Genomic DNA, 17,839 nt, shown 5'->3' with positions numbered 1-17,839 from the left:
AGACAGCGCCAGGGCTGGAGTCCAGGCACCCCGAGAGTGGAGCCCGATCTTACCCCTGCCCTCCACCACCTCGCAAGTCCCAGAGCAGGGAGCTAAATGGAGGAGGCCTGCTGTTCCTGCCTCTCACACGCTGCTGCAGGGCCTCAGAGTGATCACGGAGCAGGCTGGCAGCCCCCGCCCTCTCCTCCAAGTGCACAAGCCCTGGTTCCCCCCCCTCTGTCCTCTGCACTGTGACCATCCATCTCTCCACCCAGAGCAGCATGCTCCTCAGTCCCTCAACTCAGACAGGGATTCTCTCTGGGGGCTGGAGCATCCGGAATATTCTTGTCTGTTAGACACAGTGGCTTGGAACCCTTTCTGAGATGAGAGGAGGCTCAGACCTAGCTTTCTGCTCACTGCTAATGATACAAGAATGGTAGCTGGTATGTTGGGCACAGCTGAGCTGTGCACTGTGGGATGAGCTCATTAAGTCCAAGTGCCTCTTCACTCTAGAAATGGTCGGAGTCTGTCTCTGGAGAGGGAGATCACTCTGCCAAGGGGAATGGGCAGGTACCAGCCACCCAGGGTTAGACCCTGTGCTCTGAAATCAGGCAGACCTAGGATACTGCAGCAGCTCTGGTGCCAAGGAACCATGTGGCCTTAGAAGCAGTCCCTGCCTCTCTGGGCCTTGGCTCCTCATCTGTGAGCTGGGCAGAAGATCTCTGTGCTGAGCAAATGACGTGATTCCTTTTGAGTGCTGGCACAGGTGAGGCAGGAACAGGAGAGGGGTACCAGCTGTGCTGTTGGCATCCCAGCGAGCGTCATCTTAGCGCACTTGTTGCTGGTGGGTGTCCTGACACTTGTCCTTTGACCCGTCCTGGGTGGAGGAGGAGGCTGGTCAGCCCGGAGCATTTGTGAATTTGTGTTTGCTTTCTCCCGACAGGTCTGAATGACTCAAGTTTCTATTACTGTGTGTTTAGTTTTTATTCTTCTTTTCAGAAAGGGGATGTTCGGACTGAAGCTAAAGAAGAAGAAGAAAAATAAAGGAGAGAAGGGGTTAGTCCTAGCCAACAAGGCTGCGCAAGGTGAGGCTTGGGGGGCAGAGCTGACCTGGGTCTGGGACCTCACAGAGGGGACCCTCCTTGGCTGAGAATGTGGTTGTCCATGCAGTGAGGGGGGATGTGCTGCCTGCGGTGCTTCCCATCACAGGTGCAGCCTGAGGATTGTCACTCCGAGGTCCCTGTCATTGCCAAGCTGGGATAGGGTAGACACCTGCTGGGCCTTGGAAGGGGCCCCACAAGGAGGCAGCTACACAGTTTGAGCTCCATTTCTGTTCTACTTTGCTCTTGGCCTTGGATAGGTCACCCAATAGTTCCAAGCCTCAGTTTCTCCCTTCACCAAATGGTCAGGACATGGGTGGCTGGGCTGATCTCACACAGCAATGGGGAGGATCAAGTGAGATTTTGAAAATGAGAGTGAGGAGCACAGCCACTCTGAGAGCTTGGATAGACATTGTCTCATCCATCTTAGCCGTAGGTAAGGTTACCACGGTTTTACGAATGAGGTTACAGGGAGGCAGAGTCAATCAGTGTGGAAAAGATTGGCTGTAGGATTTGCAAGATCCAGGGAAGCATGAAAATGCAAAGCCATTGTTGAGTTAAGAATGTTAAGATGGGGACAGCAGAGCCTAAACCAAGAGCAATGAGGTCCTTCTGAGCGTGAGGCCCTATCTGGTAACACAGACCACATACTGGCCCCGAACACGGGAGGTACAGAGTCAGGAAGAAATGGCACTGGGATGTAAATCCCGGCTCTTGGACTTCCCACCTTTAGAATGGGCTACTTCCTTCTCCAAAAGAGCAAAGTTTTGAGTTAGAGCAGGAACTGAGCCAGTGGAGGCCAGGCCTCAGTGTGGATGGAATCAGATTGAATTAATGGCTTCCAAGTGGACAGGTCTAGGGGGATGGACCTGCTGGAGACTTCTGCTGAGTGGCCATGATAATAAGCACAGCTTTCCCGACCACTCTTCAGTGCTGTGCGTCTGGTTAATGTTTGCCCCTCTCTCTGCTCGTGGCAAAGGGCGGCTTCACTGCCATCCAGGGCAGCTTTCCTGTGACCTGTGCCCACCCAACTCCATTCTTTGTCCTTAGATAAAACACTGTGACAGAGGAAAGTACTGGGGACTCTTGGGTGGGAGGAGAGGAGCACTTTATTTCCAGTGGGAACAAGACTTAAAGCCCGACAGAAGTCATTTTCTATTCAATCAAACTGATGACATCAGGGAGTGGATGGAAAAGGATTTGGAGTCTTTCCTGTTGTCCTTGAAATTAGGTCGTGAGGACACAAGATTGAATAAGGCGTAGTCCCTTCTCTCAGAAACCTTATGAAAAACATTTATGACATACTTAATAATTTTCTGCTGCTTGTTACTTGACATACATTATTTATGACCCTGAACAGTAGATTCTATTGCCTGTTTTACAACAGAGGTTCAGAGAAGGTGAGTGGCTTTCCTCGAGTTACAGAGCTAATAAGTGGAGAGCCAGCTCCTAAGCCTAGGTCAGTCTGGGTCCCCTGGCCCAGGCGCTGGCCTCTGTCAGAAGCCTCACTGACAGGCTGGTGGAGAGTTGGAGCAGGCAACCCTGGGCATTTCAGAGGAGCTGGCTCCTGGGGCTCATTCTAATCACGGTTGGCAGCCCACAAAGCAAACAGGGCAGAGAGGACTCGGGCCCCTCCTAGAAAGCAAATGGGTCCATCCTGCTGGGAGGGACCAGGCATGTGAGAGACTGACAAACAGGTGATAGAATGGAGACTCTGGTTTTCCTTCTTGGCTTGGTCTACAATGTTAGGGCTTTTCTGGGTGAAATGTCTGGAGATTCTAAAAGTCTCTGCTTCTGGTGTCTGTGTATTTTCAGACCTGTGGTTATGTGCTTAAAATTCTCATTACCCTAAGCCAGGTATTAACTAGTTACCCAACAAGTAGTTCCTGGATGCCTCCCATGATCCTCCATTGAGTCACTGGTTCAACAAATGTTAATGGAACATCTGCTAAGTGTCAGGTGCTGGGCTGGGTTCTGAGAGTGTAATGGTGACACTGGGTCATATGAAGGGCGGACAGCCCTGTGGTGGACTCTACTGTTTGTCCTCTAGCTCTGTTCTCCACCCTTCTCCACCCATGCACCCATGGAGGCTAACCTCATAGCCAGGTCCCTGAGCATCTGGATTCAGGTCGCATCTGGCCAATGGGGCCCCAGAGGGAGGTTGAGAAGGGAGGTGAGGGAGCTCAGGGTCCAGTTGATGGCATCCCTCTCCTGAAAGAAGAAGGCTATTTGTCTTAGGGAGGCTGGCTCAACTCAAGCTTCCTCCCCTTCCCAGTGTGGTGACTCTTCCTCTCTCTTCTCACTTGGGAGGCGAGGAGACCTAGCAACTTGGCTGCTACCTCAGAGAACTGCCTCAGACAGCATGAGCTTTGGGGGTTTTCTGACACCCGCACCTTGGTGAAAAGCCCTATTCTGGATGTGCCATCTTTTGTGGACCCTGAATTTTACAAGTTGAGGCGAGTTCTAGAAAGGAAATGGATAGTAGCTGAAATGGAAGCTGTCGGGGGTTCGCTGATTTCTGACTCATTGGAATTGAGACTTTGGTGCAGTCAGAGAGGAGCTCTCCAGGGAGGTTACATCTGAACGGAAACTTCAAAGTGAGAGGGAGTCCAAGGGGACAGACAGGGAGGAGAACAGCTCAGGCAGAGGGATACCCAGGGAGAGCAATGCCAAGACAGGAGCGACCTGGCTGTGTGGCTAGAGAGCAGCGAGGGGGAGAGAGGGACAGCTGGCCAGGAGGAACAGGTGACAGCCAGACGGAGCAGGGCATAGGACTCATGGAGGGACTTCAGACTTTTTTCTAAGCATAATGGAAAGTCATTGAGGAGTTTTAAGACAAGAAGTGACATGACATGGTTAACTTTTTAGAAGATTAGCTTGGATGTCTCATGGTAAGTAGACTGGAGAGAGCACAGTAGGACTTCAGTGAGTGAACAAATGAAAGCATAGAAGCCTTAGCTGGTGCTCTGCCACCTTGAGGTGTCTCTCACCACCCACAATATAAAACCCCAGAGAAAGGGTTAATTCCCACGTGCTAAGCATCTAACCTAGCACAGTTTCTAGCATGTGCTAGGTCGTTGGCTGGAAGTAGATCCTCATCCTGAAAACCCCTGTGGTCAAGTATTTGCTTCATCGTGTGGTCTCGGGGTGCTCACCTGGCACTTACGTTCCCTCTGCGTCTCCAGTGCTGCCGTGGCTTTAGCTTGATGGGTGGGAGGACAGTCAAAGCGGGTTCTGCTCATTCAGGGATATTCTCTGAGCCGCTGAGCACCTCTTGGGGCCACACCTGTGTGCAGGAGCTCCTTGGCTGTGGGCTGCGTTATCTCGTCTGGCTTTGAGACAGGACTCTGGCATGGTTGACTGGTTAAATCAGAATCAAATTCATTGAAAATGGAAGGTGTCTTAGACATTATTAAACTGATCTCCTTATAGTGGAGTTCCATTATAAGGGTGGTGGGGGGGGGCTGTGGGGAGACACTCCCTGTTTCACCACATGACATACAGAATAGCTTGGTACAGATGGACTTATGTGTATATTGAGATTCAATATGAAATTACTCTGTCAAAAGTACTCTGTTGCCATAAACAGTCCCAAGACCACTTTCTTGACCCAATCCTTTCATTGTACAGGGAAGGAAAAGAAAGACCAAGAAATTCTGTGACTTACTTAAGTCACCCAACTTGGAATTCACAGGTTCAGCCCCTTCTACATACAACTCTGACAGCCATGGTGCTGGGGTTTTATGTATTTTGTTTAATATTCCTGATTTGCCTTGTTTTATATGTGAGAAAAACAGAACTGAGAAAACTTAAGTCACTTGCCCAAATCATAAAACTAGAAAGTGGGAGGGCTTAGATTTAAATCCAAAGCACTGGGATTCTGGGCTTGGAACTGCACCGTGCAGAGACTGGGGGAGTGGTAGGGAGGCCCAGCCACTCTTGCGTCTGCCAGGAACCTGGTTGAGAAGTGGTTCCCAAGCTTTGATGCACCTTAGTGTTACCTGGGGAATTCAAACAATCTTGACATCTGGGCAACATTCCAGATGAATTACATCAGAATCTGGTGTTAGGAGGGAAAGCGTCTAAACAATATGCTTGCTAGCCATTTAGTTAAATTTTCTAACTATTTGTACAGCCGTTTCCTAGGGTTTCCCAAGAAACCTACCGAGGGCAAGTACCTTGGTAACTTGACACCATACAAATTTATTCTTTCACAGTTATGGAGGCCAGAGGCCTGGTGGCAGTATCACTGTGTCAAAATGAAGGGGCCCCCTGCCCTCCAAAGAATCTGTTTCTTGTCTCCTCCAGCTTCAGGTGGCCGTGGCCTGCCTTGGGTTTTTGGTAGCATCCCTGCCCCCAGGGTCAGATTGCTGCAGTTTTGTTCTGTTTAAAATCTCCCTCCTCCCTGTTGTCAGGATACATCTGATTGTGATTAGGGCCTACCCAGATGACACAGGACAATCTCTTCATCTCAAAATCCTGAATAATCACATCTACAGAGACCTTCTCCAAATAAGGCATTGTTTACAGGCCCCAAGAATGAGGACCCACCAACTTTTTAGGGCATGGCACTGCTGCTCAAAACTGGCTGGCAGATGTAGGAAAGGCCTCATCCAGGTTCTTGCTGTTAGAAATGCAGAATCTTGACCCTTCCCAGACCTCCTGAATCAGAGTCTGCACTTCAACAACTTCCTGGTTGATCCTTATGTAGTTTAAACTTTGCTGATGGGGCTCAGAGAGACTCAGTGGCTTGTCTCAGATTCCACTGTGCTAAGTTATGACCTGAAAGCACATCTTTAGATTGATTCACCGTGCAGTTTTCTTTCTGTAAGACCATCCATACATATCTGCTCTTTTTTTTTAATAGATAGAAGATGATTTTTTTTTTTTTTTTAGAAAAATTGAGGTATGTGCCTGGTTTTTCTGCCAATAGAATGTTAAGTTTCATGGTGGCAGAGACTGTCCTCTTGTCTCCTGTAGGTGTGGTGACTTCCATGGTACTGGGTCCAGAGTGGGGACTTGATCACCACTATGTTCCAATCTAACAGGATCCTCTTCCTTTGCTCACCCCTCTAGATGGTCAGAGCGAAGCCACACTGCCACAGGAGGGGCCTTCTCACCAGGAAGGACCAGTGGGAGACTCGGTTCATGATGCTGCGTCCATCACCCCTGCCCCCTCAGCTCCTCTGAGGAGAAGGTATAGAGTTGATGCAGGTGCTCAGCACGTTTCCTGAGTGCGCCCTCTGTGCCAGGTACCCCTGAAGGCTCTGGCAGATCAGAAGACCTGATCCCTGTCTACGGGGCGCTGAAGGTCTCAGGCAGGAAGACAGACTTCTGTGTTGGCTCAGTTTTCTCTGGGTGCTAGCCTCTTATTTCTGGTCAGCCTTCAGCAGGCCAGAATCCTGGCTCTGCCAGCTTCAGGTCCTATGTCTTCTGAGTTTTGATGACATTGCTGTGGCTGGGGATGTAGCTCAGTGGTAGAGGATTTGCCTAGCATGTGTGAAGCCCAGGGTTCAATTTCCAGCACACACACACACACACACACACACACACACACACACACATTCACAAGCTTATGCACACACAATGCTCGTGCCCCTCATAGTTCAGGAATGACAGCAAGAGTAGAAGACAGGTTCAGGAGCTGTCTTTTACCTGCCCTTTAATTCATCAAGATACTAATTGTCTTAGCTTTGTGTTTGTCCCAAATGAAAAGGTGGTTCCTATACTATGGATAAAAGTTCAAAAAAAACTGGCTTTCTGCCGCTGTATCAATTAGCTACTGGTGTATTAAGAAAACTCCCCAATCAGTGGCTTAATATCATAGTTATTGATTATTGCTCTTGAGTCGTGGTCACGTGGGTAGTTTTGTGACCTCTGATAGTTTTACGATGCATCCCTCATTTGATCTGTGGTCATTTGGCAGTTCTACTAAATTTAGTTTTGGGGTCTGACGATGGTAGGCTGGCCTGGTACTGCAACCACTGGGCTCCCATCATATGGCATTAGAAAGTTAGTCGGAGCTTGTTCCAATGGTGACATTGGCAGGATTCCAACAGAGTACCCAAGGTCTCTTGAGGCCTAGGCTTAGAACAAACAAAAGTCATTTCTGCTGTACTCTGTTGGCCAATGCAAGTTACGAGGTCAGCCTGTGCTAGAGTGGGAGGAGACCACAAGGTACCAGGCCACAAGCTTGGACACAGAGAAGCCAATGACTGGGGTCACCCGTGCTTATAGTCTGCCATATTTGTTTATGCCAGTTTCTTACAATAATTCATCATGCCCTTTTATTCTTTCTCTGTAGAGGGAGGACAATATATGTGGGGAAGGGGCAGAAGGGGTATAAAAAGAAATCAGAGAATCTGGTAGCTCAGAGGTGACAATTAAAAGAAGACATACTTGTGTGCACAATTTCACTGTCATTTGTCTTCCCCCTACTCTGGCCCCTGACTACCACCCTTTCTCCCAGCCTCTGACTAGGAACTCCAATTATTCTTAAATATCTTTCAAGGCATCTCTTGTCATCTGTTTTACCAAGATAATAGCACTGAATGGAGAGAGGCAGGAGAAAGAGAAGTGAGGAGTAGTTGTCTCTTTCTTTCTCCTTGGTCAGAGCACTGACTAGCAATTGAAATTCTATCCATCCACCAATGCTCAATTCAAATCCAATCTCTTCAGTGAATTTCTTTTAGGAATTTTGTCTCTACATCTTTTGTATTGCATTCCCTCTGGTACATTTTACACTTACATATAATAGTTCTCGTTCCTCTCTCCCCTGCATAGATTGTTAGCTCTAGGACTAGGATGGTGGCTTGTCTTTGTTTTTTTCTTAACTGAGCTTAGCACTGGGCTTTCACATAATGAAAAATACATATGAACTTACCATTTTATTGATAAATATAATAAATGATATCTGTGCTTTCTTATATCTCCCTTAGCTCCAGAGTGAACTTAGGTGGTAGGAATTATTATTTCCACTTTCAGATAAGGAAATTAAGGATAAAGTCTCAAACTAGGGAGAACAAATATTCCAATTCCCATCAGTCTGACTCTAAAGACTTGAGATTTTCACTAGCTTACTCTATTCTTTACTAGACCCAAATATACTCAGTGAAAATGGGAATGAAGTCACATGTAAGATGGTTTTGTCAGACGCCAAGAGAACACAATTCAACAGGAACTCAAGCTCAGTTCATTTCCCACCCGTTACTGCTTCGGTGACAACGAGGATCCTTTATCTCTTTCCAATCTCTAAGTGCACATCTGTTCAGTTACCTGTGGTGACCCAGATAAATGAAATGCCTGAATGTGAAATCTCAGTGAGATGGCATCTTTCCAATTTTGTCAGATGTCATTCTTTCCAATTTTCTCCCTTACCAATCCTTTCAAAAGCAATCACAACCAAGAATTATTATATCTACAAAAATGGTGAGGTGGTCCTATGTCTAGGATCAGACAGGAGCTGGGAGATCCTTATTTTGATCCAGCTCTGCCACAGACTTTCTGAGACCTCTCAGTTTCTAGTTTTATAATATCAAAAAATAAAATTATATAAATAATATGGATAAGTTTATAAAAAGTGCTACTAAAACTTATGCTTACCAGGCACTGAGTTAAATGTTTTCTTGCATTACATCATTGATTTCTAGCAGTTACCTTGTGTGATAAGTACTATTAATAACTCCATTTTTAGGATAGGGAAACGGAGTCACAGAGAAGTTAAGACATTTGCCCATTATATGTATCTCCCCAGAGATGTAGAGAGAATATGTAATACTATATAATTGAAAAACCTTAGAAGTACTTGGGAAAATATCATGGCTTATAGATCCAAAGTTTGTACTTACTTGATGAAACAACTATATAAAATTTTCTATTAATAGATCAAAACTGCTGACTAAGATCCATGATGGAGAGATCAAATCCCAAAATTATCAAGTAAGTAAGTGATTATCTCTTCCTGTCCAGCCTCCCCCCACCGCAGTTCTCCCGTGTAAACACTGGGCAGCGTCCAGCATGGCGGACACTCTGCTTTGTGTTGTAGATTGCCATCAACATCACTGAGGCCCGCCAGCTGGTGGGTGAGAACATTGACCCAGTGGTGACCATTGAGATTGGGGATGAGAAGAAGCAGAGCACAGTGAAGGAGGGAACCAACAGCCCATTTTACAATGAAGTAAGTCATGGAGATCACAGCATTGCCGGCCCTAAACGTTCTCTTCACCACCAGCCGGCAGGATTCCTCATTCAAACCATCCCTAATCCAAGTTCATGGCAAGCTCTGAGTCACCTTACAAACACAGTCTCAAGAGTTTTAAACAAAAAAATTAATGGAAAGGAGAGGCAAGGAATTCTTCCTGAGGTTAAAGCCATCACTGTGTGTTCAGTAGGCCCACTTGATTTCTTACAAGCTCCTTGTCATCCATGATAAGCTCTAGACTGTACATAATAACATTGAAAGTTGGTCAGGGAGAAGATACACATTCTTTTCCAGGGCAGAGATGTGGCAAATTTAATAACTGATTTTGAAATAGGCATAACATATTGGAAAGCAAAACAGTTGTATTTTTTTTAATCTATGTAGTGATTGTGAAGGTAAACTTCAAAAAGAGAAGCTTCTAAATATTAAACATACTAAATACTCCTTATAAAATGAAAGTGTTGTATGATAAAATTATGTAAAGTAAAAAAATGTGTTTCCTTCTGATCTTTGGTCCAGAATCCCCTAGACCCTTTCTCTGGAGGCATTCATTCTTATCAGGCATTTGGCTATCTTTCAGAGATACCCCAGGCAGGCACAGGAATGTAAGTGAATATGGTACCCGTACGGCAGCATTTGCACACGCTCTCTGGGCCTCATTCTTTTCATGAAACACTGTACCTTGGAGATCAGTCCACAGCTGAACATACAGTTCAATCTTACTTCTCCCTCACGCCTTGATGTACCATAACTTACTAAACCAGTCTCTCATTCATGAATATTAACTTTTTCAGCATTTTGCTACTACTTATAATAATATTTATATGGTATAATTGGGGCATGGGGTATGTGCATTTAAAATTTTGATATCACCAAATTGCTTTCCAAAAGGTAAAAATTTATACTCTAACAGTGCACAGGAGGGATTATTTTCCTGTACGTGCTTTGACAGCATGAATTATCAAAAAGATGCAGCAAACTCTTAATTATTATTCTAATGAGAGTTTTAATTAAAAAGGAAGACGAGGAGAGCATGGATAATGACATTAACAGAAAACACCCAGATCCCATTTGAGCTGTTAGTTCCTTTCCTCTTCGTATTCCTCTGAGCCTTTAAAATGTCAGTACTTATCCCCTTCCTGCTCCATCTCCTGGCCCCCGAGACAACTTTTGGCAAGGGTATGATATGAGATCATGTGTATGACAATGCTTTGAAACTGCAAAGCCTTATAGATTCATCAATAATTATAATTCTGCATACAAGTCGTGGATCTAAATGACATTAAATTGGACCCAAGTGAAATCAGTAGAAAATCAAGCAAAAATATAGAGGGCGAACTCGGAATATTTGTCACAGCTTTTGACCCTAATTTTCAAGCCCAAAGGTCACCAGATGTTGAAGGAACTAGTTAGAAGTGGTTGGGGAGTATTTTCCATCTGGAAAAATGTGTGTGGTCCAGGGTCTAGGGAACCTACCTAGGACTGTTTAGTCTGAAATACATGAAGCTCAGCAGAAGGCAACAAACACTGGAGTTGATTTATCAGTCCAGAGGAGCCCCCACATCTCATATAATCAGCCTTATCAGAGAATGAGGAAGTTCATGTAAGTGGATTTTTTATATCAATTTTGAACAGAAAAACTTTAAAAGTTGAAAATATTCTGTGTATAAGAGTGTCATACAAATGACATTTCAGGAAACAGAATAAAGAGGACACTGAATGTCATGCCACCTTTCATTGCTACCTAAGGACCACCATTTTGAAGAACTCTGGTTATAGTGCATGATGATTTTTTTTTTTTTTTTCTATTTTGCCCCTGGAAAGGAAGTTAGTGGTCAGTTTCTCCATTTCTACTTTACATGTCCATCCCTCATGTGTCATTCCTCTACCCTGCAGCTCAAAAGAAAGAATTCAGGGGTCAATGGCCTCCCAGTCCTGCCTCGCTGTCCCCCATTAGTACCCAGACACAACCAAGCACACACTGACACCACCCAGGTCCTACCTCCTGGAACATAAACCTTCTGTTTGGGAGGAACTTGACTCCAGTTGGCTGGTTCTTGTCTTGTCTCTTGTGTGGTTACCTCAGAAGAAGTAAGATTTGGCCTAGAAAGAACGAGTGATATGAATCTAAGCACATCTTTTAAGTTCTTTATTCTTTGGTCATATGTAAAATATGGAACCAGTCCAGATAATTTCTTGACTCTGAAATTTAATTGCTTTCTTAATATCAAAAATCTCCCATGTTCAGTATTTTAAAAATTCTCTCTTCCTGGTCAATGTTGGTAGTTTCATAGGAAAATCCTGGAAAAAAAAAAAAAAAAAAGATTTAATCAAATTTAAAAACCACTCAGCTACCATTTGAATTCTTATTATAAGCAAGAAGAAAAAAAAAAAAAAAACCTGATGGTATCAAGGACTGGCAAAGTCATGGGGAAATGGCTGTTTTCATAGCTCCTTGTGGGAGTATAGAATGACTTAATTCCTTCAGGAGAAAATTTTAATATTATCTATTAAAGTTTATATGAACATAATACATGACCCAACTCTTCTACTTCTCACATCTATTTCAGAGGAACACATGCACATATCCCAAGCAAACATGTGGTTGGTGGCATTCTTTTTTTTTTGGATTAAAATTTTTTGATAGCCTAAATGGCCTTCAGTAGGAGCTAGACAATCAGGTGGGGATATACTCCTGCCACCAGGGACCAGGCAGCAGTGAGAGTGATGCAGATCTGAAATCACTCCAGAAACAGGGTTCTTAGGTGTAAGACTGGAGTCAATGCCAGAATGCACTTTATGTTTTGCAGTACTTTGTCTTTGACTTCATTGGGCCCCAAGTGCATCTTTTTGACAAGATCATCAAAATCTCAGTAAGTATACCCTTGGTGGTGATGGTGGTGGTAGGAGGTGGGGGAGATTCCAGGCACTAGGGACTCTGATAGCCAAGCATGCACAGGGATGAATAGATCCAGGAGGGTGAGTGTAGGTTGGTGAATTGGAAACCAACAAACTAGAACCTGAAATCACCAGTACAGAGAAATTTGGGAGATTCTTAAAAGAAGCCATGATTCTTGGAAGCAAGATGTAAGCTACAGAAAATCTATTACTAATCAAATGTGGGAATAAACATAAGCTTCAAATGACATCTTAATGGAGTGCCATTTTTAGTCTTTTTCTTTTTTATCAAGCATATGTTGGTGTTCTCTCTTGGGTTATATCCACACTAATGGTCATTAGTCACAGCAGTTTCCCCTTCTAGTTGGTGATAAATGGAGAAGTAGGAACAAGAATCAGGAAGAGAATCAGGAACAAGAATCAGTCTCAGCAATGGTGATGTGGGTCAGAGAATGTGATTTAGAGCTTGTGGTAGCCATGGAGATTCTCAGAAGTCTCCTCCAAGCCCTGCCCATAGGAGACCTTCCCCCAGCCCCACCAGCAGAACCACTGCTCCCACAGACCAGGTCTGAAGAGTGGAAACAGGGCTTCCTGGTCGAGGCAGGGGCCTTGTCTAGCTCTGCTCTCCATGTGGAAGAAATGGGAAGGGCTGTCATTTTTTGAGGAATGGGAAGGGAAAGTGCCCATGTTGAAGCCATATTGGCCCAACTGAGAGAAGGGAGGCTGAGTGGGATCATGACCAACTTCATACCATCCAGCAAAGGGACAGAGACTGTGGGTGGCAGGCAACATGGTTCTCACCAGTCTAAGAAATGGCCACTTTCTCTCCTGGAGAGGGGTGTGAGGTTGTGAGTGTCTGACGGTGGAGAGGTAGAGGCTTGATTCTGGAAGAACAGAACGTCCACTTTATATGTCAGTGGAAGTGTGGAGAATAGGGCTTGATGTCTTCAACAGTCATTTCAAGTTTGATTGGACTGTGGGGATGACAAAATCTGACTTGGAACTTTCCTTCCCTGTCCCCTCTGCCTTGCTGCCTTCATCCACCCTTTATCCATCACCCACTCAGCTTAATAAACACATTCATGACATATTCCCTTCAACCACAGCTGAATGTCAAAGATGTCCTGCGTTAAGGCCTAGGACCTGGTGGAGTTGTGGGATTGTCCTTCCTGGGGGCATTTAAAGAATGTGACTCTTGAGGAATGAAGTCATCAAGAGCCAACATTCTTAGTGTTTGAATTTCGGGCACGATGACAAGTGGTGCCGAAGATATTTTGGGACCTGGGATGCTGCCCAGGACTTTGCTCCATCACATCTGTTTGTGGAGTGGCTTTGCAGTCACTCCTAAGGGACTCTCCAGTCTCAGATGAGCAGGTCATCACTGGGCTTTGACATCAATCATAGGGTAGTGACCATTTGTGAGACACATGGATTTTTAGACAGAGGGTCAAAGTTCTTATCGCCTTTCTCTGTTCCTCTAACTTGGAAGATAAGGATGCTTTTGGCATCCCTAAATGACTCAGAAAGAGAGAGAGAGATAGAGAGGGGGTAGATTTTCAAGAACTGCCCTTGAGAGGGAAACATTTAATATGATTTTTCTGCAAGTTCATGAACTGAAAGTCAATGTGCTCAGAATAAATACGATGTGGGAGACGAGTCAGGGGAGGACTGTGAGCAGGTGCTATTGGAACAGCCAGCCTGTTACACATCCAAGACCAGCTTCCATTAACAATGGCCTGAGACACACAGGGCCCTGCGCTCTATGTGTGAGACACCTCCAGGGTCCTGGCACCGCATGCTGTGCCACACCAGGATCGCCTAGCGTGCAACCCGTTGAGGGATGCCTTGAAGTTTCCTGTGTTATTGGAAGATTCTTTTGGGGCTCCTCTTGCCTGCTGCCCCTCACCCTGCAAGAAGAACCGGAGACAGGTGTCTGATCTCCCTCAGGTCTGTGGGAAGCCATGGCAGCACCTGCAAGCATGGTGTGTTATAGAGTGAGCTTCCTGTGTGTGGCCTTAAATAGCTCCTCTACCCAAGCCAGGCTGTCCTTACTTCCCCTCAGTTCTCTGACACGGCTGGAAAATTTGGGCAAGTGAGAGACAGTGGAAAGAGAAATGGGAAGGGCTGTCATTTCTTGAGGTCAGTTGAATTTACTGTCTCTTACTGCCTCTGCCAAAAGGGGCTATTTAGAAGCCACAAAAGTCTCCCCTTCATCCATCATCCAATTATTTGTTCACTGAATGTTTATTGAACATCTATCATGAACAAGACAGTGTGGAAGGTAGAAGACTAGGAAACTGACCTTGATTCAAGGAACTCATTGGCCCATTTATTGTTAGGAGGACGCTCAGAAGCCATCGAGATTGCTGCTGGAATCCCTCCCCACCTCCTACCTGCCACAGGGTTCTTGGGACACGATGGTTATTTCCAGGGTTGGGGAGATCACTATCTCTAAGAAATTCCACTACATTGCTGAGAAGTTCTGACTTTTATGAAAATTTTCCCTCTAGTGAGCTGAAATCTCTCATCCTGTTACTTGAGAACCCCCCAGGGGACCTAGCCCCCTTTTTGAATGGCCACCTTTCCCAGATTTGAGTCACTTGAGTTCTTTTGTCCTCTCTCTGCTCAGTCCCTCACTGCCCTGGCTTTTTTTTTTTTTTTTTTTTTTCTTTTTTGGCTTAAAGATTAAACTAATCCTGATTCTTCAGCAACTTTCTGCATCATGAATGGGATTCTTGGGTGGGTACCCTCTCTGCCACCTTCCTGATGGCTTCTTCATTACGAGACTGTTAGCATTCAAGTGTGCTGTGTAACCAAACCAGGAACCCTGCTGGCTTCTGATCAGATTGAGGACAATCACCTTCCTTCTACAGCACCTCACCAAGGTGGCTTAAGGCGATGCTTGATGAGTTCCCTGAGATGGTTGTGAGCAAAGCACTTTGGGAGTTGAGGGGGAACAGTTTCAGCCAGGGTGGGGCTGAGGGAGGGCTGCTTGGCAGAGGTGACCATTGCTCTGGGCATTGAAGGAGGGGTAGAGTTTCAGCAGGTGGAGGGGGGCATTGACAGGCAGGCTGCACTAGGGTTCATCTTGTTAAAGAAAATTCCCAGGCAGTATGAGTATCAGGTGTCCATCAATAGAGAATCAGCTGCTGGAGGTAGAAGGTGAGATACTTCTGAAGGCCCTTTGTGACCCTGTGGTTTGATGACCAAATGCCATTGTACTCCAGATGAAGGTCAAAGCCAGAGAAGGGTCAAGACCTAGAAGCCTCTTTGATGTATAAAGAGCCCGTTTCAAGACTTATCCTCAAAGATAAATGTGCTGGACTCACGCCTCCCTCTCTCCTCAGGTCTTTCACCACAAGCTGATAGGAAGCATACTGATTGGCTCTTTCAAGGTAGATCTGGGGACTGTGTATAACCAACCTGGTAAGAAAGCATCACCTTCCATCTCTCTCGGACTCTGGTTTATAGCACCCAAGGTGGTCGTATTCATTCACTTGTCCATTTGATCATTCATGCAATAAAAATCAGCACCTATTATGCCAAGTTAATGGAGACATGGATCTTGCCCTCAAAAGTTTGACAATCAAATGATGAAATTATCATGCATGCCACCTCTGAATAGTTTCTTTTTTTCACACAAATTCTGTCTAATTTAGTGTGACGAGACATAAGCAGGAATGGTGGGCAACGGAGGGTAGAAGCTAAGAATCTGAACCCCAGAGTCAGACTGTCTGAATTTAAACCCCACTCTGCTCTTTCCTAGATGTGAAACTTTGAATGAAGGATTTAACTTCTCTGTTTCTCAGCTTCCTTATCTGTAGAAATGAGAATAAATTAAGCCTCCTAGGTTTTGGGGGTAGGAAGTTAGAGAGCCTAGCACATAATGATTCTGGCATTTCACATCAGACTGCCCCAGAGTGATTATTATTATACCCGATTTATAGGAAAATGAAATGCAGAGAAGCTAGGAATTTGTTCAAGGTCAAGAGCTAAATAAAAGCCAGCAACTGACATAGAACTTCTCCTGAAAGGCCCCCTTCTCTGCTCAAGTGATTCCAAGTCACAGGATCTCAGGGGCTGCAGAGTGGCCATGATGGAGAGCAGTGACTGGGCACCACAGCTTAGGGAGGGATAGAGTCTGCAGGGAACCGGGGGCTCCCCGCTGTGGTGGAAGGGCAGCGGCTACTGGGCTCCCCTGGCATTGGCTATCATGTGGAAATAAGAACCTAGTATTGCCAGTTTTTGTTTTAAGATAAGCCGGATGTTTAGATTTTGTAAATGATTTTGATATTTTGACTCACAGTATAGGCCAAACAAAAAGATTTGTGAGCCGCATTGGTGACCTGTGGCCTACTCTCCATTAATGTCCCCCTGGCTTGTCAAGCCTGGATTCCTACCTAGGTCATTCCTAGGTTGAGAGGTTCCTAAATACCTGTGGTGGCTGGAAAGAAAGGCAGAGAAGCCTGTGGGAAGCAAAAGGAGAGGAGGGAAAGGAAGGAGAGAGGCATGAAGCTTGGCAGTAACTGAGCCAGGCTGCTGCTGGAGTCACAGAGGGAGGGGCCCCAGAGGGGGGCCTGTGGCGTGGGAGGGGCAGGCTGGGGCCACTGGGCCCGTCCCGGGAGCTGAGCTGTCAAGGGGCCTTTACAGGTCATCAGTTCTGCGACAAGTGGGCGCTGCTCACAAACCCCAGCGACATCAGGACTGGTACCAAGGGCTACCTGAAGTGCGACATCAGCGTGATCGGGAAAGGCGACGTCTTAAAGACCAACTCCAAAACCTCCGATGCCGAGGAGCAAATAGAAAAGTGAGACAGGTCCACCAGGGCCATGGAAGAGCAATGCTGTGGCCCAACTTTGTATCTCTTCCTTCCTCCACCCCTTTCCGTATTGGCGCATGAGAACTGCCAAGTGCATGATTGGTCCACCTGGGACTCTGCTCTGTCAGAGGCACCAGGATGTGTCCTAGCGAAGGCATGGGTCACCCTGGGGAGTCACCTGCCAGGACAAGAATGGTGGTTTTCTGCTGATACCCATTATGGATACGCTGTTGCCTAGCTTACCTGATTTATCCAAATGTAGCTGAGATTTCTTTGAAGGAATGATCATTTTGACCCCTGGTTTGTGACCTGGGGAGACTTAAATGCACCTCTTTCAAGGTGCAGAGTGGGAGGCTGTCCACTCTATAATTCCAGCAGCTAGAGGAGTTTGCATTGCCCTATTCTGACTCTCCACTGTGATTTACACCAGAAAGAAAACCCATTTTAGTGACGGATCCTAGTCTTCTTGTATTACCAGAAGCCTCCTTTCCTCTTCCACTTTGCTTCTGTCTTTTCTATCCTTTCAAATGAGAGGGCTTCTTGTTTGTTTGTTTGTTTACTTTTATTTGTTTATTTTCTCTCTAAGGAACCTTTTGATCCCCCAAGGGTTTCCATCGGAGAGACCCTGGGCCAGATTCTATGTAAGACTCTACAGAGCAGAAGGGTTACCCAAAATGAACTCCAGCATCATGGCAAACGTCACCAAAGCATTTGTGGGTGACAGTAAGGACCTCGTGGATCCCTTTGTGGAGGTCACCTTTGCTGGGCAGACGGTGAGAAAACAGTCACCAGTTGTGGCTGGCCTGGACCAGCACCCTGCTCTGTATCAGGGCATTTTAATCA

At 45.8% G+C, this 17,839-nt stretch overlaps 1 protein-coding gene across 1 annotated transcript in view; it reads left to right on the top strand.

The window, feature by feature from the left end:
- The first annotated feature begins 985 nt into the window (after window positions 1–985).
- Window positions 986–17,839, top strand: part of Fer1l6 (fer-1 like family member 6) — a 116,701-nt gene continuing 99,847 nt past the window's right edge. The window contains exons 1-8 of the mRNA XM_047542602.1: window positions 986–1,064; window positions 6,156–6,276; window positions 8,963–9,017; window positions 9,124–9,255; window positions 12,090–12,152; window positions 15,525–15,603; window positions 16,828–16,984; window positions 17,583–17,769. Of these exons, the coding sequence (XP_047398558.1) occupies window positions 986–1,064; window positions 6,156–6,276; window positions 8,963–9,017; window positions 9,124–9,255; window positions 12,090–12,152; window positions 15,525–15,603; window positions 16,828–16,984; window positions 17,583–17,769 (873 nt within the window). The remainder of the gene's footprint in view (window positions 1,065–6,155; window positions 6,277–8,962; window positions 9,018–9,123; window positions 9,256–12,089; window positions 12,153–15,524; window positions 15,604–16,827; window positions 16,985–17,582; window positions 17,770–17,839) is intronic.

This window comes from Sciurus carolinensis, chromosome 1 (assembly GCF_902686445.1).
Source record: "Sciurus carolinensis chromosome 1, mSciCar1.2, whole genome shotgun sequence".
Taxonomy (NCBI): domain Eukaryota; kingdom Metazoa; phylum Chordata; class Mammalia; order Rodentia; family Sciuridae; genus Sciurus; species Sciurus carolinensis.
The sequence above is the reverse complement of the archived record's forward strand: the minus strand, read 5'-3'. Positions and strand labels throughout refer to the sequence as shown.